Source organism: Propithecus coquereli, unplaced genomic scaffold (genome assembly GCF_000956105.1).
Source record: "Propithecus coquereli isolate 6110/MARCELLA unplaced genomic scaffold, Pcoq_1.0 Scaffold5, whole genome shotgun sequence".
In the NCBI taxonomy this organism is placed as follows: domain Eukaryota; kingdom Metazoa; phylum Chordata; class Mammalia; order Primates; family Indriidae; genus Propithecus; species Propithecus coquereli.
In genome coordinates this window covers 14664664-14688737 of record NW_012150840.1, presented here as the reverse complement: position 1 = coordinate 14688737, position 24074 = coordinate 14664664, and the positions used below count along the sequence as shown (strand labels likewise).

Below are 24074 nucleotides of genomic sequence, written 5' to 3'. Positions count from 1 at the left end.
CCCTGCTCTCTCCCCTCCCCTTCTCCCCCTCCCCCTCCCCTGGTCTGTGTGATGCAGAAAGGACTCCACTGCCAGCAGAAGCCCCTTTGGTTTACTCACCCTCAGCTTAGAGGGGAGGAGAAGGAGCCCCGGGGAAGGGAGCAGAATGAAAACTGAACAAGGGGAGTGTTCATGGGCAGGATTCCCGGCCTGCTTGCCAGCCAATCTGGCTAGACTTTTTCTAGCTCAGGACAGGAAATCTGAACTTTATAAACTGGTCCATTTCTAGGGGGCTGTGTTTTCCTTTTAGTTTTTCAGGTTAGGTTTTCCATTTGCTTGCTACTTCACAAGTTCTTTCTGAAATGTTGCAAACTTGTCTTGCTGAACTAAGGAGAAAAAGGACTTGTCCTCTCAGAGGCCAGGAGAATCAGGGAGAGGAGGCTGACCTTGAGGTTAGAGCCCCATCGGGAAAGGTCAGGAGAGGCCAGCTGAGTGGGACGGAGAGAAAGGAAAGGACATAGAGGTTGTCCAGCAACTTGAAAGGGCGTGAGGCCAGGCAGACCAGGGACTTGGTAAGGTGTGTTCAGCAGCCTGAACACACACAGATGGTTTCTGAGGGCAGCTAGGAGCAGGAAGAAAGGAAGAATGGACTCAGGTTGAGGCCTAGGGAGCTCCAAGGTCAAGAGCAGAAAAGCCAAACTGCAGCCAAGACCTGGGGCTGCTGGGACAGGAACAAGGAGCAGAGCTAAGGGGCTGCCCACCCCCAACTCCCAGTGGACAACACAGAGGGTCTGGGATCGGCTGTGAGTAGGTGGGCAGGGTCTGGACCATATTCTGATTGGTCCCGGCTAAGGGTCCCAGGCAGTGGGCCTGGTGTGAAGTCACCTGGAGGAACACCAGTGGTGCCAGCTCAGGGCCAAGGTGGGCCCAGAGTCCTTCCATGGAGGTTTCCCTTGCTTGTCTCTTGGCTTGTGGAATTCGTTCATTTTTGATGCATTGACTCCGTGCGTGTGCATGTTGGGGTTGCCTGGCAGGTCACTCTGCCCCTTGCACCCTTGAGACGGAGCTGTTTGAGGTCCCTTGCTCCATCTGACTCCTCCCCATTCTTCAAGGCCTGGTCCCATTTCCTCCAAAAGCCTGCCCTGATCACGTCCACCCAGCTACCAGACCCCTGCAACGCTTACTCCCTGGCACACATCCGTGCGGGTCTGTGCCCCACTCCTGCACTTGGACTGTTTGGCCTGCGCCCTGGAAGGCAGCAACTCCACCTGGCACTCTGGACTTCCCAAAGCTCCTCCCACAGTGCCGAGCTTATAGAAAGTGCTCAATTCATACTTGCCCTCTGACACTCGGTCCAAACTACAGAGTTAGCCTAGCAAAAGGGCCGACTTGGCATTGAGCCCTCACCCTGCACCTGGAGCCACGGGCACCACCACCCCTGTGCTGCTCGGAGGGCAGGAGGAGCTGAGGCTTCCTTCTTCCCTAGCGTAGCGCTTTTCATTCCACCTTGCGGTGGTCTGTTTATTTGCTCTCTGGACCAGGAGCTTCCTGAGAGCAGGGACTGTGTCCTGCTCATTCGTGAATGTGTCCGTGGTACCTAAGGCTGTGCCTGGCACACTATAGGTGCCCAGTCACATAAGTTAAATGAATAAATGAATGCGGGTGGCGCTGCAAGGCAAGGATGAGCAGCGCGGGCCTCCATCCCCCAGTGAGGGTTTCCCGTGTGTGAGAGGCGGTGCAGGACCAAGGTCCTGGGCGAGGTCCCTGGCCCGCAGCGGGCCTGTCCACTTTGACTTTCACAGGCTCCCTGGCCAGGGGCTACTGTGATGTTGTTAATGAGCTGCAGCCTCCAGGCTAGCCTCTCTCTGCCCTGGGACCTCAATGCCATGAAATCTGGGAAAGTCATAGTGTCCCACTGTTGGCCCAGCTGTCAGCCCAGCTGTGTTTTGCTTTAGGAGGCCAAATCCTGCTTGCCTGGTGGTGTCAGACATTTCCTGTGACCTTGGCCAGGTTTCCCAAGCAGCCACTGGCCGCTCTCCTGATAGCAACTTGGACAGACCTTGTGTGTCCAGATAGAGGAAGTGACAATACATGGAGGGCATTCTAGGAGTGGGAGGGGAGCAAAATGTCTGGGGAGGGGAAACACTGCAGGGATTGGTGATGGTCAGAGGCCCCCTTCAGGAAAGCACTAGGCAGAGGCCAAGAGACTTGTATCCCAGGGGGAGACCAGAGGGAGGGGCTGGGAGAGTCTCGGGCAGCAGGCAGGATGCCCTACAGCAGGCCAGATGTGGATTGATGTTGTCCAGCTGTGGCCTGGGCTGGCTAGAGGGGCCTGGAGACTCCCTCTGAGCCCCAAGCTGAGCCTTCTTCCCCACGGCTGGGCAGAGGGCCTGCCTCACTTGGGGAGCAAGAGCCAGGAAGGACCACATTTTGAGTCGAGAGGGTTAGGGCTTTGGATTTAGATAATCCTGGGTTCCAATTCTAAATTTACCACTCACCAGCTGTGTGACATGAGGCACTTGTCCTAACCTCTCTGAGCCAATAGTCACCACCTGATAGGATTAGAGGGAGGCTTAAATGAGATCGTGTGAGTAGAGCACTTAGCAGATGCCATGAGTTAGTGTTGGATGCGTGTTAGCCATCGGTGGGCAGGTTCTCCTGGCCGTGAGGACTTGAGTGGAGGGGAGGAGGTAGCAAAGGGCAGACAGAGAAAACTGGGGTGTGTGCGTGAGCACATGTGCACACGTGCAGATCTGTTCCAAGGAGAAGTCAGAGCCCAGACTCAGCCTCAGGGTAGGTGTGACTAGCAGATCCAGTAATGGCTTTGGCTGGCTTGGGGTATGGTTATTCCACCAGGACCATTGTCACCAGCCTATTAGGAAGGAGGTTAAGGGGAGGTGTCAAGAACAGGAGGGACCTCCACTGGGTTTGCTCCTTAGCCTGACCTGAGGACCTAGAGGCTGAGCCCTGGGGACATGCTAAGCAGGCTTGGTCACTACCTGCAATAAGGGCCCGGCAGGGCAGTGCTGAGCAGGGCAGGCAGGGGTGGCTGGGAGGTGTCTGGGGGAGCTGTGGCCCTGTGGCGGTGGCTCCCAGAAGGCTGCTCCTGTCTAGTCTCCCCTCTTCTCTGTGTCTCCTCCTCTCTGCATGCCCCACCTCTTTATCCCCTTTCTATGGCTGCCATGACAAGTTACCACACAATTAGCAGGTTAAAATGACACATACTTATCGCCGTATAGTTCTGTAGGTCAGACATCTGACGCTGGTCTCACCAGGCTACACTGAAGGTGTCGGCAGGCTCCTGGAGGCTCTAGAGGGGAATGAATCTGTTTCCTTGCTCATTCAGTTTTGTTGGCAGAATTCAGTTCCTTGTAGTTCCAGTTCTTTTCTTGCTGGCTGTCACTTGAGGGCTGTTCCTAGCACCAGGAGCCACCCACATTCCTTGGCTTGTGGCCACCTTCCTCCATCTCCAAATCCAGCAACGGCGGGAGGACTCTTCATGTTTTGAATCTCCCCTCTGCCTCCCTCTTCGGCTCTGTTGCCCTCATGACTCTCCTGATTCCCTCTGCCACTTTTAGGGGTGCGTGTGATGACACTGGGCACACCAGACAATCTCCCTATTTTAAGGTCAGCTGATTAGCAACCTTAATTTCATCTGCAGCCTTAATTTCCTTTTGCCATTTAACGTGACATATTGAAAGGCATAACACCAGGGGAGGAAGAGCGTAGGGGCCAACCATACCCACCCACTGCAGCCCATTCCAGCTGGGACACTCTGTCCAAAGTGTAATAGCTCCCTCTTACCAAGGGCTTGCCACAAGGGCAGCCCTACATGATCTGCCCCCAAAACCTTTCTGACATCTCCAGCGTTCACCCTCACCACTCCCTCCCCACACCTCAAGCTTGCTGGAGATGCTCCCACCCCAGGGCCCTTGCACTTGCTATCCCCCTTCCTAGAACAGTGTATTCATTTTCCAGGGCTGCCATAACAAGGTGGCTTAAAACAACAGAGATTTATTCTCTCATGGTTCAGAAGGCCAGGAGTCCAAAAATCAAGGTGTTGGAAGCATCAGTTGCTTCCAGAGGCTCTGCGGGAGAATCTGTTCTATGCCTCTCTGCTAGCATCTGGTGGCCCTGGCAATCCTTGGCATTTCTTGGCTTGTAGATGCGTCACCCTAATCTCTGCCTCAGTCATCATGTGGCGTGTGTGTGTGTGTGTGTGTGTGTGTGTGTGCGTGTGTGTTATCTCTTCCTGTAAGGATGCCAGTTATTGGATTTAATGTCTTCCCTAATCCAGTGTGACCTCATCTAAACCTAACTAATTACATCTGCAAAGACCCTATTTCCAAAAAAAGTCACATTCCTAGGTCTGGGGATTAGGAGTTCAACAGATCTTTCTTTGGGGACACAATTCAACCCGCATCAAAACACTCTTCCCCAGATACTCACGCAACTGGCTTCCTCTCCCCTCTCCTTCTCGGTGGGGCCCTCCCTGTTCACCTGATCTAAAACCTGACCCTCCAGACATTCCCTACCTCCTACCTGGCTGTTCTGCCCTGCAGCACTAACATCTTAGATATTTTACTTATTTCTTTGACTTATTGTTTTCTTACCCCAGTAAGATGTCAGGTGTGGAAGGACAGGAGTTTCATCTGTTTTCTTCACTGGTATGTCCAGCACCCTGAACATGACTCATCCCAGAGCAGAGTAAATATGGGCCCGAACATATAGTGGTCGTCTGTATGCTTCCTCTCGTTTGCTTCTCACAACTTCCTGCAGTAGTTGCCAGCGTTCCTGTTCTGTTGGTGAGGACAGGCCCTTCTGAGCTGACACTCAGTTCATCGCCTAGCATGTCTCTGATGAGGAAGGGGCTCTCCCAACCCTCCTAACAGGTGGTGCTTGCCCACCCCATGCCCCTTGGCCTTGGGGGTCTGAAGCCAGGATAAGCTGAGGACAACTTCTCTCCTGACAGTGGCCAGAGCAGGGCTTAGCAGACCCTTGGGAGTGCCAGGAGTCTGGTAAGGGGCTGAAGTGGCTGTAAAGGGGTCTTTCCCCAGTTTCTTCCATCTCTTGACCCTTAGAAGAGCCCTGTGGAGCCCCTACCCTGGGGCTGTGGGTTTGGAAGAGAGGGGGCTCAGACGGGGGTAGTCAGGGGGATGCTTACTGAAGGCCTCCAGCCAGATCACATGGAAAAGTTTAATTTTCCCCAGTTCGAAGCCACGGAAGGCCTGCTACTGCTTTTTGAGGAGAGTAGAGACCTTCGTCTCAGCTGAGAACTTACTTCACCACCCATGCCCCCTCTCCCTGCTGTTGCAGAGGGTGGGTTCTGGAAGTACAGATGGGCCACATTAAGCTTCGCGGAGGGCCCCTTAGCACTCAACTCCTGCCAGCTCCAGTGCATCCCTGCCCAGCAGAGACTACTTGGAGTGGCTGGATGGGTCTGAAGCACTCCATTCCAGCCAGGTGGAGGAGGAGGCAGGCTGTTCTGCACTGAAACTTTCAGCTGCTGGACACAACACCAGGGGTTGTTCTTCACACTACAGTCTCTGTGACAGGTGACCAAAGAGTTGTGCAGTGCACAGCCTGAGCAACTGTATGTGGTGACCCTAGACCCAGCTTCTTTCTGAGAGAGAGAGAGAGAGAGATTTCTTTCATTTCCCCCACAAAGCATGTTGCTTCAAGGTAGTCCTCTCCAGCTGGGGTTGGCTATTGAGGTTCCTTCTAAGTTCTTCTGAAAAGGAGATGGATCCCTGAGGCTTTGTAGTGTTAATATGCATCTCTCCAACCCACACAAATACCTGAGACCCATGGAGTTCAGGTCCTGAGCAGGGCCAGGGCCTTAGGGCACCTTTGTGTGAATTATAAAAAGACAGTCAGTTCTGGGGCAGATGTAGCCCAGGGCATGCAGTCTGCCTATGCTTTGATCCTGGGCCTAGGGGTCCCCAGAGAGGTTGTGAGGAAGGTGGGGGCCACTGTGCCTTTCTTCTCTCGGTATAGCACAGCCAGCAAGCCTCCTCCTTCTGCATGCTCAGCCCACTGCAGACACCTCTGGGTTGGGGAAGATACCCCTCCTGCTCCCCCATGGGGTTAGTGGGCAGATTCAAGGGAAATGCTATCTGCCTTCTACACACTTCCTCTCACCTTCCCCCTTCTCCTCTTTAAGCCTGAAGGTGGACATCTGGCCCAAGGTGGCCTCAAAATCTCTGATGAGGACTGAACGACCCCTCTTCCAAGATTCTCCCAGAGTTGAGGATTACCAGGAACCCTCCCTAGGTTTGGTTCTAGAAAAGGACTCCTCCCAGCCCTGCCCCAGGCCCAGCTCTTTGCAAATCTCCCAGATACCAGCTGTTCGTCCCCTGTCTGCCCACAGCCTCAGCTCAGCGATGCAGAAGGCTGTGGACGTTCCGCCTCTTCTGATTCTTCCTTGTCATTGTTAGTAGGGTTCCTTGTACCCCTGCTAAGTCCCAGGTGCTGTACTAGGTGTTCTGCCCTCCTCCTTCCTCTCACTGTTGTCCCACATCAGAGTCACTGGCTAAGTGATATGCAGGATGTGGATGGTGCACGCATGTCTTCTGGCCGAGTGTGTAGTAGGGTTTAAATGGAGTGGGGTGGCAGGCTGCACCTGCAACCGGATGGGGCAGGCACCTGGGGAATGGAGGAGCAGGGAGACACCCCCATGCTTGTCACGGCCTTAGTGGTGTGTCTGGAATTATGGTTACAATGGTGGGTGACTGGGCTGGGATTGGGTAGAACTAGGATTGTGGTTGGGTGACATTCTATTTAGCGGTATAATAGTGGTTAGGGTAAGATTAGAGGTATTAGGATGAAGTTTTAATCTTGGGCTTGCGGTTAGGGTTGGGTTAGGGTTATGCTAAAGTGGAATTCAGGACTGTGCGTTTTTTTCAAATGTATGTGGTTGATGTTCTACCCTACCACTGATGGAGCCTTACTGAGTAAGTCCCGGCTTTACAGGCACCACCTCATTTGACTGGGGACAGTTCGGCACAGTGGCTAAGAGCAAGGGTCCTGAGTCAGACAGACCTCAGTGTCATCTGACTCTGTGGCTCACCAGCCATTTGATGTGTGAGTTCTTTCACCTCCCCAGGTCTCAGTGTAAAAGAGACCAATGATGATGCCAATATTGGCTGACCACAGGGTTGTGGTCAGAATGAAATAAAAGAACGTGGATAAAGAGCTGAGTCACATAGTTAAGTGCTCAATATGTTATAGCTAATAGTTTTTCTTATTTGGATCAGTTGGAGTTCCAGCAGGAAAGAGACGGCCCACTCGATGGGTCCACACGGACAGGGTCAGAGGAAAACAACAAAGGATGGTGGAGTGTCCCAGGGGTGGCTATGCAGGAAAGCCCTCAAGCCTTCAGGTCTAAAGGGACAAGGGACCAGCGGTTACTGGAACCCAGAGTAGCTCCACCTGTGGCAGAGGGCCACCAAGAGAGCTGCGGCTTTTGGCAGAGGAACACAGCCCTCATTCACCTGCAGTGCCTGTCGGGACAGAGCTGGGAGGATCAGTCCTCCACTGGCTCTCCTCCGGCCTTCCGACCTCCTGCGGGGGTTCCCCATTGGCTGAACTGGACCGGAAGGCAGAGGGTGAAGGGTGCACCCCAGGGCCCAGAGTGGGGCAGAGAGGGGTCCAGGGGCAAGTGGAAGATCTTCAGCACGTTTACCAGTCCTCACAATGACCCTGTGAGGAGGATATTCCCATTCCCCCAACTCCGCGAAGAGGAAACTGAGGTAAGGGCGACTGCAGCCCAGCTCTGCTCGACTTCGGAACCTGTGCTCCCAAGCATTTTGCCAAACAGCCTGCAGAGCAGGTGAGCATGGGCAGGTGCGGGAACATCCAGCTTGGCTTGGGAGCTGCAGAGGACCGGATGAGGCAAGGTATCCAGTGTCTTTTGAGAATCAAGCTACCGAGGCCGGTGAGAGCCTGGAGCGGCATTCGCTGCAGCCCCAAGTGGGGAGGAAGGCAGCTTGTCAGCCTCATTAAAACGTTCGTGTGTGCGGTTTCCAGCATTGGACTTAAAAAAATGGCAACAATGAACATTTCAAGATTGTAGCTGTACTCATGGCATTTATGCCATGAGTTAAATCCTGTAGGATTTTTGTTTGAAAGGAAGAGGTTCGGAGCGATGAAGCAAGGAGAGAAAGGAAAGACAGTCAAAGCTCTTTTTTGGGTGCCTCGGGGCAGGTTCTTCCCATGCGACTGCCTTTTCCAGCGCTGGCTGCTGGGCGAGGTCACCGTGTGGGTGTGTGTGTGCCTGTGTGAGTCGGGCGTGGGTGGAAGCTGGGCAGAGAACATGCCTCCAAAGTCATGATGGAGATTTTTCAGGCCCCGTGAATTCTCCTTTTGAGCTCAAGGTTTTCAAATATATATCAGGTTTCACCCCTTGTCCGGAACACAGAGGAAGTTTCTGATTTATGGGTCCAGTAGTTTTTCCAGTTACTCCATCTTTAAATCTGCCATCAGTTAATTAATTTGCCACTGTCAGAAAAGGCACAGTGAGCTTCCCAGGTGAAAATCGCTTTAGCAAAGTGAAGTGCTATTATGATAACAGTAATAAAAAAAGGGACTGTGAAACGTACACTTGTTTTCACTCGTGAAACTAACTGAATCAGGGTCTCAGCGTTCCTCTTCCTCCTCCCCAAATCACAGGACATGCGCAAACACACTGTCCCACCGCCTCTGCAGAGGGGCTAAAGGGGAAGCTTTAAACCTTGCAGGAAAATTTCCCAGAAAAGGATTAGAATGAGAAAATGGATTAAATGCAAAGTCATCTGATGACTGTGTTGTAGGAGGCTGCTTAGATCCCAGAGGGGTGTGTGTGTCTGTCTGTCCGTCTGCCTGTCTGCAGATGACACAGTGAAGATTGCCAAATGATTCCCAATAACGAAATGTGAAAACACACAGTTCCTTTGCTAGCCACATAGCTGTGGTTTTGTGTCCGTGATTCACTGTGGAAGTGAGTAGCTGTGACAGGCATTCTGTGGGGTTTTTTTTTTTTTCATCTTATTTCTCCTAAAAAAATATTTGTGCAAGGTCTAAAATTCAAGGAAGTTGAGTACTTTTTGAAGAGAAAAATCCCTGTTCCTTGCAAAACAAAGATTACAGATCAAAACCTCTGGAGCTACCACATTTCTGCTTCCAGCCGTCGCCTACGCTGCATTTTCCTCCCCGAGCCTCAGCCCTGCCCATGACCCGACATGTCCACCCACCTGTGCCCAGGGAGAGAGGGGGCTGCGTCCGAGGTGTCTTGAGGGAGTCTGGATCTGTGGGGGAAGGCGGTATCCTCCAAAGACCCCAGCCAGACCACACCCTTCCAGGACCTCTTCCTTGGGGAGAAAATTGATTCCACATGTCTTTCTTTTCTGACTTTTTGGGGCCAGGTCCGAGGCCCTACAGAACACAGTAGCATGTGAGGGTGGAATTGTGAAATAATTTATGTCTTATAGTTAGCTAAGCCTCGGTTTGAATCTCAGCTCTACCACTTAACAGCCATGCTGCCTAGAACAAGTGATTTAACCTTGTGAGCCTCAGTTTTCTTATCTTTAGGTTGGGGATAACCATTACTACCTTACAGAATTGTCATGAAGATTTACTAATACATGTAACTGCATCTTTTAGCTCTTCTATGAATGGCACCCACTCTTATTTGTCCCTTGACTCTGGGGTTACCTGAGCCTTTTGTTTACATCAGAAAATCAGCAGCGGTCACTAGAAACTCTGAGAGTTTGCCCAGAGCACTTGAAGGCGTTTCTCACCCTGGTGAGGTTTCCTGTCCTAGCTAAGAGTGAGCAGCAGGGTGGGAATTTCACCCACTGAAGGCAGACATAGCTCAGGCCTGGAGACCCACCCGAGCACTTCCCTGCTAGGGATGACCTGGGGCAGGTTAACAGCCCCCCTGTGCCTCAGTTTTTCCGTCTATAAAATGGGGGATGTTAGTTCTTCTATTATAGGGTTGTTGTACTAATTAAGGAAACAAATGTAAAGGGCCAAGAAAAAATAAAATAAAATTCCTTAGCAGGTGTCTGGCACATCATAGGTTGATGGGTTTGGGCTGCTAGATTGGTGAAGGAAGACTTCCCAGGTTTGGGGTCCTAGTTCCCATAAAAATCTCCTTTTGTTTATGCCCTGGGGTAGATTTCCAGCCCCTGGGAGAGCAGGAAGGGCAGGCTGGTTGTGGGCTGCTGGACTGTGGCCAGCCTCCGAGGAGTGTATCTTTGACCCGACCCCCCAGCTGTCTTTGTCTACAATGGGCTTGTCCGGGCAGGCCCAAGAGTGAGGTAAATGCATCTGAAGTCAGAGTCCTGTATTTGCTATCCAGTAAGCCATGCCTGCCAGACTCTGTGTGTACATTTGGGGTGAGGGGAGGGGTGCATCACAGAGGGTGGAGGGATCCCAAAGGCCACGAGCTGGGAACTCAAGGGTTCAGGAGGGGGACACCTCATGGCCAAGCTGCTGGTGGTGAGATGCCCGTATGCCAGGCTCTGTGGCTTTGGGAGATGGGTCTGGCTCAGTCCCCTCAGCCCAAATGCCTCTCCTCTCCCTCCTCCACCTCCTCCGCTAATCTCCTGTAGCACTTGCCAGGGCCCTAGGCCCTGCCTGTGTTTTCATTCCCTTTTAACCACTGCGGCTCCGCAGCCATTTCTGTTTTTCATACGCTTCTCTGTGGTTCCTGCAGCACCACCATGGCAGCTTGTTGGAGGGTTCAGCCGCGGTGATGGCAGGAGCGTGATGAGCTTCAGAGCCCAGCAGATCTGAGCTTTAGAATCCTGGCTTTTGGCTATTTGTTATTGGAGCTCGGGCCAGCTACCTTCCTTCTCCACACCCCAAACTTCTCATATGTCCTACCGGGAGAGTGAGACCTGCCTCTCAGGTTGTTGTTGGGGGCTGTTATTGACTATGCCTATTGACATATTAATAGGGCTTGTGCCTAGGTGTGCTAACTCCACCCAAAGCCATAGGTTTTACAGGGACTCAGTAGCAATTATATATGTTAAATTTACAGTTCACTGTGAGGGCTTTACACACTACCAATTATGTAATCAACATTTAGCACACAGACAGTAGTAAGAGTGGGGCAACAAACCACAGTAATGGCTCGGGAGACCAGTGTGCCAACACAGGAGTTGAATGGGTTCAAAAGTCCTTGGGACACTGGTCAGCAAGGGGGTTTCTCTCAGACAAAGCTTTTGGTGATGGTTGCCAAAGTGGACAGAAGGCCTCAGAGTTCGCGTAGGCAGAGCCTTCAAAGGCATCTTCAACAAGGCCGGGTCCTGCCTACTCTTATGATCCTCCCAAATGGGACTATTTTCATTATCTCCATCAACTTTTACTTTTCATTGGTTTGTTTCAGGTCTCGGGTGGTACCAGACAATGACAGATACTATCTTATCACCTCAATCCATTGCATATGTGTTTTTTTTTTTTTTTTTTATTCATTTATTTATTTATTTATTTTTTTGAGACAGAGTCTCACTGTGTTGCCCGGGCTAGAGTGCCGTGGCGTCATCCTAGCTCACAGCAACCTCAAACTCCTGGGCTCAAGCGATCCTCCTGCCTCAGCCTCCCGAGTAGCTGGGACTACAGGCATGCGCCGCCATGCCGGGGTAATTTTTTGTATATATTTTTAGTTGTCTGATTAATTTCTTTTTATTTTTAGTAGAGACGGGGTCTCGCTCTTGCTCAGGCTGGTTTCGAACTCCTGAGCTCAAACAATCCGCCCACCTCAGCCTCCCAGAGTGCTAGGATTACAGGCGTGAGCCACCATGCCCGGCCTATTGCATATGTGTTTATCACTTTGAGAGAGGGGTAAACAATTTTTATGTGGGCTTAATGTCACTTAACATGAGTGACTCCATTCTGAGACATTAAAATCACAAATTGTTACGTTAGGGACCTTTATAAGGTGGTATGTGGTTGGTGCCTGGTGCTCAGTCTCTCTTAGTGAGTGTCGTGGTTATTTGATCAAGGTGGGTCGTGTGGGGAGTACTGTGGCTCCCAGAGACTCCACCACTTCACCCCAGCCACGCCCCTTGGAACAGCAGATACTCAGAGGAGAAGATGCCAGGGATGAGTCTCATTATGGTCTGATCTCTGCGCTCAGCACATCTGGCTTCCTGTCTTTGGCCTTGGGAGGAATAACTGCCCTTCGGCACGAGCTGGCATCCCATCCAGTAGCCAGGCCAGGCCCGGGCCTTGATCTGGGCTCCAGCAGCACGTCTGCACACACACGTTTTGTCCTTCAGTTCAATATCCCCAGGTATCTGCCCCGACAGCAACCTGTGCTAAGAGGGGGTCCTCTGCAATTAGCCCCCATAGCTGCATCCCCAAGAGACATTCCAAGTAATAAGCCAGGAATAAATAAACTTCTCCAGTGCGAATCCCACATTCCCTGTTAATCCCTCTGCCATTCATTCTATGTATGTCCTGGATGGATTTGTCAGGCCAGCTGGAAAAAAGGATGCTCAAAAGAAGGATAATCTCTGAGTCAGGCAACTGACAGGCTCAGGCTTTCTTCCTTCGTTCCTTCCTTCCTTCCTGTCTCCCTTCCTTCCTTCCTTCCTCCCTCCCTCCTCCCTTCCTTTCTCCCAGGCACAAAGAATACTAGATGACTCAGACCCATGCCTTGCCTTTAAGAGCTCAAATCCAGCCATTGGACGTGCACAAGTAGCTAAAGCACACCCAGCCCTTGGGAAGGCTTTGTGAGTGCCCTAGGAGACAGCGAGGTCAGCAAACCTGGGCAGGGTGGGGGCCTCCAGGGAGGAATCTTCCACGACCATCTGCCTAAGAGACCATTCTTAACTTTGTCACTTTCTGGTGAAAACACCTCAAGGCTTCCCTTTCATGTGCGAGGTTCATAGGATGAGGCCCAGACTCTTGGCCTTCTACAGCTCAGTCCAAAAGTAGAGTTTTCAAACAGCAAAACTGGCTCCGAGCCAGAATATCTGCAGGATCCCTGTGTTTGATCCCTGGCTCTGTTAGTCATTGGCTATGTGACCTTAGACAAGTTACCTAGCTTCTCTGGGCCTCATCTCTAAAATAGGAATAATAATAATACCTAATTTCTAATTTTAATTGTGATTAAATGAATTAATATACATAAAGTGCTGAGCACATGGCCTGGGGTATCATAAGCACTATGTAGCTATTTGCTATTAGTATTTTCATCCTTGGCCCCTCTTGTTTTTTGTTTAACCAGATGGGCCTGGTTACCCCCCGAACACCATGCCAGCACATTCCTGAATGTGTCCCTCTGTGCTCATGGTTCTCTCTGTCCTCCTCAGCCCTGTGGAAAGCCTTCCCCAGAGACCCAGCCCCAGGGCCGCGCCTGCCTGGGGAGGCTTGGCGAGTTCTGGCTGGACAGCGTACTCCACGAGACTCCTGGCTCCTGCTGCTTTCTTGCCTTTCCGCTCTTGGATTGTTATGAAACACTCACGTGCAGGGTCTTGTCCTGGGGCTGCATGTTGCACCCTGCACAAAGGTGTAGATGAAGCGTTGAACCCTGGGGCTAAAATCTTTCTATCCTGTATTCTGCTCACCCAGTCCCTGCACCCTGCTATAACAGCCCAAAGGAAGTGGGGCGACTTCTGTTAACCAGCTGCCCACAGGAGCCACTTTTGTAACTGGCACGAAGGCACCAGGTGTACAAGGCCTCTCCCTAGCCCTGCCTCCCAGTCTGGACTGTAAGCTCTTGGTGGGCAAGAAGCCCTTCCCACAGTGCCTGATGGGAGTGGTAGAACAATGGATTCATGAAATCCAGGCTCCCTATGGGCTGACACGTCTTCCCAGGGGAACTCGGATCCGAAGGCCTCAGACTGCCCGCTGGCCCTGGGTGGCTGCAGAATGGGGCCCAGCCAGAGCTGAGGAGACAGCTCCAGGGAAGCAGGAGAGCTGGAAGAAGCCACGGGGAAGTTCAGAGTTCAGTGCGATAAATATTTTGGGGGCAACAGCTGTGTGCCCAGTGCTGTGATGACGCCGTGGAGGACATAAACAGGGTAGGACCCAGTCCCTTCCCCTCGGGGGGTGGGCATCCCTGGCCAAGCTTCAGCCCTTTGGGAGGTCCCGCTGGGCCCAGAGGAGGCAGGGGAGCTCTTGGAGAGGCTCTTTTTCCTGGCGGGAAGGAGAGGGCTTTTGCCCCAGCAGTTTGACACTTGGGCAAGCTAGGTAGAAAATGAAGGGCATTTCCTGGGGCCCTGGGCAGCCCCTCAGGGCCACCTTCTCCCACCTGTGCCCCTGAGATGGCCCAAGTCTGATCCCAGTGCCCAGGCAGCCTGCTCTGGCTCTCCTGCCCTGCTCCCTTGCCCAGCCAGGACAGAGCAATGGCCACACAGTGTCTCGACCGAGGGGTGAGGGCCTGGCGACCAGGCAGCCTACACTGCAGGCTGCTCAGTAGAAAAGTGTCCATGGTGACCGCGCCTGAGGGTCTAGAGGGTAGAGGAGAGGGATGAGGCTCACAGGAGTCTCTGGACCCTTTAGAAACCGAGGCAGCACCTACTTCAGGGCTGTCTTGAGGTGGGGAGCAGACCTCAAGCAGGGGCTGGGTGTCCCCCTCCCCGACATTCCCCAAGACATGCAAAGCTCATGCCTCCCTCTGCTTCTTATTCCCTTGCCTAGAAACAGGGATGCTATGCTCCCTCCGGAGCTGGCTGGGAAGCGGAGCAGGGTGCAGGGTTCTACCCCCTCCCCACCCCCAAGCCTGGCAGAGGCATCCCCTGGGGTCTCTGTGCTGGGGCTTCAATTCTCTCCAACCTGGGTGCGGCCACAGAAGCATCCAGAGGCCCAGAGCCTCAGAGCAGGCCAGGTGGGGCCAAGCGGGGGCTCCAGGCTGACCAGTGAGGCCGAAGGGATTGGGTGGGTGGGCACAGCAGGTGAAGCAGCAGGAGCGATCTTGAGACACTTGGGGTACACCGGGGAGAGGGCTGGCTCTCAGCCCTTTCCAGATAGGCACCAGGGAGCGAGGGTGCCCGTGTTTGTGCCGCCCAGTAAAGGAGAGTACACGTTCCCATCCATGCACCATCTGCTGAGCATTCAACACTTGTGTCTCTGTCTTGGGTCCCCTGGGGTTTGGCAGCCAAGGGCCATCTGACCCTGGCCTGTGCGTGAGGCCTGCCTGGCCAGGCAGGTGGAGAGGGGAGCAGAGCTTTGCCAGGGCTTGCCCCCTGCCTTGCCAGCACCCAGATCCTCAGGGGAGACTGAGCCAATTGGGAGGTGCCAGGACACATTCCCCTGCATGAGTGTGCCCCCAGCCACAGGAAGGAACAGCCCCTGCCCCTTTGGCCAGCAGCAGAGGGAGAGTTGTGGGAACACCCTCCTCTCTTGCTGCTTTCTCCTTGGTTCTCTCCTACTCTCCGGCTGCTCCCTCCCAGGGGCCTTCAGAGCGTCTTCCTCCATTGGCCCCTTAAGCCTTTGTGTCTCCCAGGCCCCCTCTTCCCTTCCTCGTTCTCTCTTTACTCTTATATTTCTCAAACCATTTAGGTGTCAGAGCACCTGGAAGCCATAAGGAATGCCATGAACTATCAATATAGTTAATTCCATGATTAGAGTTGGGAACAATTTTATTAGCAGAAACTATGACGATCGTCTGTATGTGCAAAAAAAAAACAAAAAACCCAGCTATAGGCACATGCACGTGTCCATGAAGAGAACAAACTGTCGAATGAAGTGTGGTGGGCTGCTGCCACATTTTTCCGTTAATATTAATTTACAGCTTGATCATTTGTTTAATCATGTGCTAGCAGACAAGTGGTAGTAGGCGCCAAAGGTTGGAGAAGAATTTATGGGAGCAAAACTTAAAACTGAGACCACATTTTCCCCTTTTAGATCGGGAAGTGTTAGCAGAGTTAACGCCTCAGTCCGGCAGTGGACTCTAAAGTGTGGTTTGTTCTGCATTTGCTCCCTGAGTGATACCATCCGTCCCCGTTAACTCTGCACCCACCACCTCTTCACCTACTATCTCCCTCCACCCCAACTGTGTCTACAGCCCCAGAACTCTCTCCTGACCTCTGCCTCCTGAGTGTTTCCATCTTGAGATCCACCTTGAGGTTCAAAACACTCATCATGTCCAAGACTGAGCCCATTATCCATTTCTTGGGTCTGTCATGTTGAGACATTAGCTCTCAAAAGCCCCTCTAGACTCGTCCAAGCCAAAGCTGGGAATTATCTGTGTCTCTACGTCTTAAATATCCCTTGACTCCATGCCTTGTTCCTGGCCCCTTCCTGGGCCACTGCTAGCCTAGACCACAGCCAAACCTTCCAGCTGACCTCTTGCCCTCCCCTTTCTGGTCCATCCTCCACCAGATCATCTTTCACCAGAATAATTGTCATTTAAGAGTGCCCCCCGCATCATGTCCTGGACCCATTTGAAGACCAAGAGTGTCCAAGCCTAGCATGTGCCCCCTTGTACTCCCTTACCTTTGCAGGGGTGCTGGTCCCTTTGTCCAGCCCCCACTGGGGCTGAGAGGGTAAGAGAGTCTTTGCCATTCTTGGGCTCCAGAGCCTTCCTTGGACCATGTCATTTCCCTGCTCCAAAATCTCCAGGCACTTCCCCCTGCCCATTTAATACGGCGTGGACACCTCCCCCAATATTTTTTTTTTTTTTTTGAGACAGAGTCTCACTTTGTTGCCCTGGCTAGAGTGAGTGCCATGGCCTCAGCCTAGCTCACAGCAACCTCAGACTTCTGGGCTCAAGCAATCCTACTGCCTCAGCCTCCCAAGTAGCTGGGACTACAGGCATGCGCCACCATGCCCGGCTAATTTTTTCTATATATTTTTAGCTGTCCAATTAATTTCTTTCTATTTTTAGTAGAGACGGGGTCTTGCTCTTGCTCAGGCTGGTTTCAAACGCCTGAGCTCAAACAATCCGCCCGCCTCGGCCTCCCAGAGTGCTAGGATTACAGGGGTGAGCCACCGCGCCCGGCCTCCCCCAATATTTTAGAGGCCCCACTGTAGAGGACCAACCTATTCTTCTTTAATCCCCCAAAGCCTCAATGTCCTCATCTGTAAAATGGCAATAAAGAAACAACAAATGGTGGGTGAATTAAGGATGAAGTTACCTGGGTTGGTAACCTGGCTTCTGCACTTAAGAGTTCTGCAACCTTCAGCAAGGTATAGAACCTCCAGACTCTCTGTTTTCTCGACTATAAAATGGGGATAATGAGTATAACTCCATAACTCTGAGAGAATGCATGTGATGTGCATTCCTGTCACAGAGTAGCACCAGTTTATTCCCCTCCCCCTACTTCCCACTTCCTGCCCCCCCCCACACACACATAGGTAACCACTGTTTTTAATTTTCCAGGTTATCCTTCCAAGGTTGCTTTATGAATATGCAAATAACTGCAACATGCAGACTTATTTTCCACAAAAGTTTACATCCCCTACACCAGGAGTCAGCAAACATCTTCCATAAAAGGCCAGATAGTAAACATTTTAGGCTTTCTAGGACATATGGTATTTGCAACTACTCGACTGTGCTGTCAGAGGGAAAAAATAGTCACAGACAATGAGCATGGCTGTGTTCCAATTAAACTTTAAGGACACTTAAATTTGAATTTCATATCATTTTCTCATGTCATGAAAAAATATATCCTAATCGATGTAAAGGAGCTGCTTCTTTCTGCTTCCAGAGTGTATTACTGCATTCTGTGGACAGGTCCTGGTTTGTTCAGCCAATCCTCTGCTGAAGGACACTTCAGTTGTTTCTATTCTGTACAAAACATTTTGCTATTACAAAATAGTGTTGTATGAAAAATCTTGTTAATACATCATCTTGGACATTTATTTACAAGTGTCTTAGGTCCCCTAGAGGTGGGATTCAGGTATGTGTGATTTATTGGGGGAGTGCTAAGGGAGAGAAGGAGGCAGAGTGGGAAAGAGGAGAAAGCCAAGCAAGGATGTGGGCCCAGGTTAATGGAGCTTTGGCCTGATGGAGGATGGAGCTTCCAAAGTTGTCTCACCTTGAGACAAGAGGTCCAGGGCTTTTGAATTTCCCTTTCAGGCAGTCATTGGCCATGTGCTCATGGTGGTGGGAGGAGCTTCTCAGGTGGTTCCCATCAGCTAAGAGTATGGCTCAAAAGAAGTCACAGGTGCAAGCCTTTAGCCACCACACTTGCAGCAGCTGGGGATGCACCAGCTGGGAAGGGGACCTGGGCAGGGTGGCAGCTCCTACCATAACTGGTTTATCTACAGGATAGTCTCAGAGGTGGAACTGCAGAGTCAAAGCACAGATGCACTGCTATGTGGATAGACATCACCAAATTGCTTTCCGTAAGGGTTGACAGCAACATCTGAGAGTGCCTGTTTCTTACAGTCTTGCCAAATGAGTGTGTTATTAAGCTTTTGGATTTTTGCTAATCTGATGGATTAAAAAATGCTCTCTCAGAGTAGTTTCCATTTGCACATCTCTTATAAGGAGAAAGATTGAGCATATTTTCCTGTGTTTAAGAAACATTTTTTTATTTTTTTCTGTGAACCGTTTGTTCATATCCTTTGCTGATTCTTCTTCTAGGGCTGTTGGTCTCTGTCTTTTCTGTTCCTAGGAACTCTTTAGATATTATGAAGATTCATCTTTTATCTATGATATGAGTTGCACATATTTTTCCCATTTTGTCAATTTATCTTTTTACTTTGTTAAAGTGGTTTTGGCCAAGCAGAGGTTTTTGATCAGAGTTGTCTGGGCAAGTATAATAAATGATATATTATATAAAACACTTAGTGTGATGCCTGCCACCCGATAGGCACCAAAAGGATATTGTTTCTCTTCCTAGCGCTCCGCTCCATTCTGTGCTTTATCCAAACTCTGCTCATTCTTCCTTAAACGTGGCTTCCCATTTTCATGCATCTCTTATGTTGTTTTTCTGAACTGGAATGTCTTCCTCCTTCTTTTGGGCTGTTAAAATCCTACCCATCCCTTAAGCCCCAGCTCAAATGTTGCTTCCTCCCTGAAGCTTTCTAGAGTTTCTGCTAGACATGATCCATATTATACGTGAACTTCCGTACCTCTGTTAGCTACCACAGTCCACCTGAGGTCCTAGTCATGTGCACGCACTTACCACGCTTTTTCTGAGCCTCAATTTCCTTATCTATAACATGGAGTTGCTGGGAAGAATAAAGATTTATTTTGATTATAAAACAAATACATGTTTATCCTGCATGATCATATTTATTGTTAAAAGATTAAAAAATGTAGGAATATAGAAAGTTTAAAATGGTAGTTACATATACATAGGCATTCTCATTCCCAAGGACTAGCCACTATTTCCAGATGTTTCCAGACCTTTCCTATGCCTGTATAAACATCTATTGGGGGAGAGAGATAGAAGGTTTTCTTCAAACACAAAACTAGAGGCATACTATCCATATTATTCTGCAAATTACTTTTTTCACTCACTAATATAAAATAAACAAGATGATATGTATAAGGTACCTAGCTCAGAGCTCAATAAATGATAGCTATAATGATTCTTCACCTTGTAGTGATATTTTTAAACTTTCTTTTAGCAGTAAGACCATTTTCAAACAAAATAGTATAGTTGTACCTCAGTATCCATGGGGGATTGGTTCCAGAACCCCCGAGGATACCAAAATCCACAGATGCTCAAGTCTTTTATGTAAAACAATGTAGTATTTGCTTAGAACCTATGAACATCCTCCTGCATACGTTAAATCCTCTAGATCAGTGGTCCCCAACCTTTTTGGCACCAGGGACTAGTTTCATGGAAGACAGTTTTTCCATGGTTGATGGGGGGTGGGTGGGTTAGGAAGTGGAGCTCAGGTAGTGATGAGAGCGATGGGGAGCGGCTGTAAATAGAGATGACGCTTCACTTGTTTGACTGCCACTCACCTCCTTCTGTGTGGCCCAGTTTCTAAGTTTAAAGGAAGACGATTTTTCCACAGATGGGGAGTGAGGAGAGGGCTGGTGGGAGAGATGGTGAGTGGAACTCAGGTGGTGATATGCCGCCCAGTTCCTAACAGACCGGGGCCCAGGGGTTAGGGACTGCAACTCTAGATTACTTGTAATACCTAATACAATGTAAATGCTATATAAATATTAATTGTCATTATACCGTATTGGTTTTAAACTTTGTATTATTTTTACCATGGTTATTTTTTATTATTTTTTTCCTAATATTTTGGATCCAGGGTAGGTTAAATCTGTGTATGCAGAATCCATGGATACAAAGGGCCAACTGTATTTAGAAGCCCAATCTATAAATCAGAGTGAGGCCACCAGGCTGGGGTGAAATTGGATGGGGATGGAGGGCATGGAGTCCCTCACCCATTTGTCTCCCCATTGCTGTTTAGAAACCTTGGCATGTCAGGCAGGGTCATAGCACACCCTGCCCATTTAACGGAGTGGTACCATTACGGGTACAAACTGCCCAGGCAGTTTTCGCGTGGGTCTGAAGATCCCAGCCAACTGGGATGGGAATTCCCACCCCCACACCCCCCCATTTGGTTGAAAGAGAAGATTCTGATCCTCAGGCGAGAACAGACTTTAGTGGATCCAATGGCTCTCTCTTGGCTTGGTGCTGGTCTGTGATGGATTTTTTATGGTCCATAAAGAAATGAAGACAGTAAAGTCAATGTGAGATTTACACAAAGTCAAGCTTATTCAAATGTTTCCTTTGGGCATTGAAATGTCTTTTCTTTCATGGCATTATGGTGGCAATAATTGATAGTTGTGCGTGTGTGTGTTTTAATATCTTCCCTCCCTAACTAAAAAGTCAGCAATTTTACATTGCCCCCCCCCCAATTTGTTTCAAAATTTTACTGATCCACAAAATCTTGAAGTCTAGAGATGGCTGTTTTAGTCCACTGTGGCAGCTTTGCCAGGACTTCCCTGGAATAATCCCAGAGAGATGATGAGTTCCATTCTCATGCCAGGTGAGCTTGGCAACCGCTGTCCTTTGATGAAATTGCAGTGGCTCTTCCAGGACTGATAGTAGATGGAGCCTCTCCCAGGGGCAGTTGTTTAAGAAAGTCCCCTTCTCATTGAGGCTTTCATTTGTCCCTCTTGCCACTGCTCTGTTGTCTGTAAGGGGGACACTGCTTTTTTGGACCACTGGTCCAAACATGGTGCCAGACCCTTCTGTTGATGGCCACAACCTAACTCAGACTAGGATGGGACACAGAGCCAGGACTTGGCTAAGGGCTTGTGATTTGTTTAAGGGCGATGAGCACAGAGATAACACAAGGCCAGACGATTTGGGCTTACAGACTCCACAGTCCATGATCTCCACTGCATCCTAGCTGCCTGTGCCCTTCTAAGTAAGCGGTGAGGGCAGTGGCACCCAGCTGGAGACCAGCAGGAGCCAAGAGCCTGCAGCCCTGCCCAGCTCTAAGGACTAGGCTAGCGTTTATGAAGGAAGGAAGCAGTGTCCTTATTTAGCTGCTTTTTGTATAAGACGTAGGACCTGTCAAAGAATAGAGGTGTCCTTCTTTACACTGCTGTGAGCCTTTCAGAAGGCAGGGCTCTTAAATTTCTGTCATTTAACCCCAAATATCCATCACAACAGTAGATGACAATGAATTGGGCTCAGAGGACTCTGGTTGTTAAAAATGTGTTGACATCAGATTAGGCACTTGACCCTTTAGATATAAGGACACTGGATAACAATAACAAGTTTTTTTTTTTTTTTTGGAGTCTTTTTATCTCTCTTAGATGAAGAAGAATTTAAGTGACTTCCTCACATTTTCTTATTTGCCTGGGGAGAAGTACTTAGTATGAACTATAGCCAAGCCCTTTTTTCCCCTTCACTCATGTGATTTTAAAATTCTGGCATAGTGTGACCATTTACTTATATTTGCAAAATAATCTCATGGTCTCACTGTTCTCTTAGTCCTCACAGCAGCCCAGTGAGGTAGGTATTGCTATGCTCGTTTTGCTAATGAGGAGTCTGCAGCGCAGGGGCACTAAGTGATTTGCTCGAGCCCACACTGCTAGTAAGAGGCAGAACTGACCTCTGTCTGGCCCAAATCCCAGCCTCTATCCTCTGTACAGCCCGATCCTGTCTACAACTAGGGAATGCATGGTTTGTTTATTTGGTTTTCTTCTCTGCAAAGCTAACCAACTGGCCCTTAAGGGATTTGAACTCTGGAATCTTGGTTTCCATTAGCATTCAGTGCCAATTACAGAAACAAGTGACAGCAATGATAACATTACAATGACAAGAAGACACAGAGAAAGAATCCAGAGTTTTCATTTTGTCCAGATTGGAGAGCTCTTTGTCAGGGTCAAGTTCAAAAAAGCAGCAGATGGTCTGGGCAGAACATGAGCTACCCTTTTCGCTTCTCTAGAATGCTTTGTGGTGCTGCTCTAACCTGAGCAGGGCACCAGCCTGGTATCCCAGGGGGAGGCTGCCAGTGACCGGCCAGCTCGCCACCTCTCTCGAGCACTCTCTCAGAAGCTCTTGGAAGTATTGTCCTTTCTGCTGCAGCTGGCTGTGCCAGCCTTCTCCTGGGAATGAAGACTAGATGCCTGAGGTTTGGGTTCCCAGTTCTGGCCCATAACAGCTCCCAGAGCTTCTGGGGTGGCTAACAGGATCTCCCTCCTACTCCAGCCCTCAAATTCAGACAGTAGGGTGAGGTCTGGCTGGGGCCCATCAGGGTAAGGATTCGTTGCTGATAGAACCAGGAGGAAGAGCAGCATTAACGTTCATGGGAGTCCAGTCCTGAGCCAAGGGCACTGGGGAAGGGCTGGGCAGGTGCTGAAGTGGCTGGGGTGGCCAGGCCCTGACCTCTCTCCTTGTTTGGCTTCTGCTAGGAACGGATGAGAAGGAGTTTGCTCATGGCCTGGGTACCCAGGGCCAACAGAACTGGGGTGGGGACGGAGGAAGGAAAGTGTGGCAGGACCTCACCCCACTTGGGCAGGGAATCCAGTGGGGATACTGGGCATGGGACCTACTGGGGAAGGCTTCCAGGCTGAGCCTCGATTGCGGTCTGGGCTGGTTTGTTGGGTGGCACAGAACACAGGCTTTCAAGTCAGGCCGCCCTGGGTTGGCATGGTGGGACCCCAATTTAGCTTCGGGCAAGGACTGAAGCCCTCTCAGCTTCAATGTCCACAATACCCTCACACCCACCACAGTCCAGACACTGTCGTCTATGCAGTGGATCGTAGACATTTCAACAAGGACGGTATTTACAATGGAGGCTGCCTTTTAGAGCAGCCTGCCCAATAGTAAACAAAAGGAATGTGTTGAAATCTACGAGGCAACTTAAATAGTTAAGATGTCGAAGGACGTGAGCAGAGACTTTTCACAAGTGGTAAATAGATACCTGAAAACATTTCAACCTCAGAAGTAGGTTGGAAAAAAAGATGAGGGGGAGGTGAAAGCAACATTGAAGTACCACTTTATTATGCTTATTCAGAATCAGCAAAGTATAAAAATTAATAATAGGCTATGCTGACAAGGTTGTGCTCTAAGTGGTCCATTTATACATTTTGATGCAACCCTTTCAGAGAGCAATATACCAGTGCGTACCTAGAACATAAATGTTTATAACCTTTGATGTAGTCACTCTAGTCCAAGGAATTCATCCTAAAGTAATAATCCTTTCAAATCTTTCTTATAAAACATTTACAAGCAAGACTCAGCACAGAATAAAATAGAATAGTATGATGAATTCCCCTATACTAAAGGTATATTTTAATAGAATATTAAATCCTTACCATATGGGTAGGGATGTCCACAGTTAAAAATTTTTAAAAATCCAAGTATGTGACAGGAGAATGTCTGAATAAGTTGTGATTTATCTTCAGATAGACTATGATGTAGCAATGAACATGACAAATAAGAAAAATGGAATTGTATAAAGTGTGATCCAATGTTGAGTGAAAAATCAGAATTTAAATTGTATTTATAAGTGATGACAATACGGTAAAATCATATATGTGAGCAAAGGTTAAAACAGGCAAAAGTATTTGCTGTGTTGCAGCGGGGGATGATGAATTCATGTTTTTGTTATATTATTCTTACAATAAAAATAAATTAGCTCACCCCTGTAATCCCAGCACTTTGGGAGGCCTTGGCGGGAGGGTTGCTTGAAGCCAGGAGCTCAAGACCAGTCTGGGCAACATA

The 24074-nt window shown here is 49.8% G+C and overlaps 1 protein-coding gene across 1 annotated transcript in view; it reads left to right on the top strand.

Annotated features, from left to right (window-relative positions):
• The window catches only part of LTBP2 (latent transforming growth factor beta binding protein 2), a 95281-nt gene that overhangs the window by 23242 nt on the left and 47965 nt on the right, over positions 1 to 24074 (top strand). Inside the window, exon 4 of the mRNA XM_012656226.1 lies at positions 6644 to 6661. Coding sequence (XP_012511680.1) covers positions 6644 to 6661 — 18 coding nt within the window. The remainder of the gene's footprint in view (positions 1 to 6643; positions 6662 to 24074) is intronic.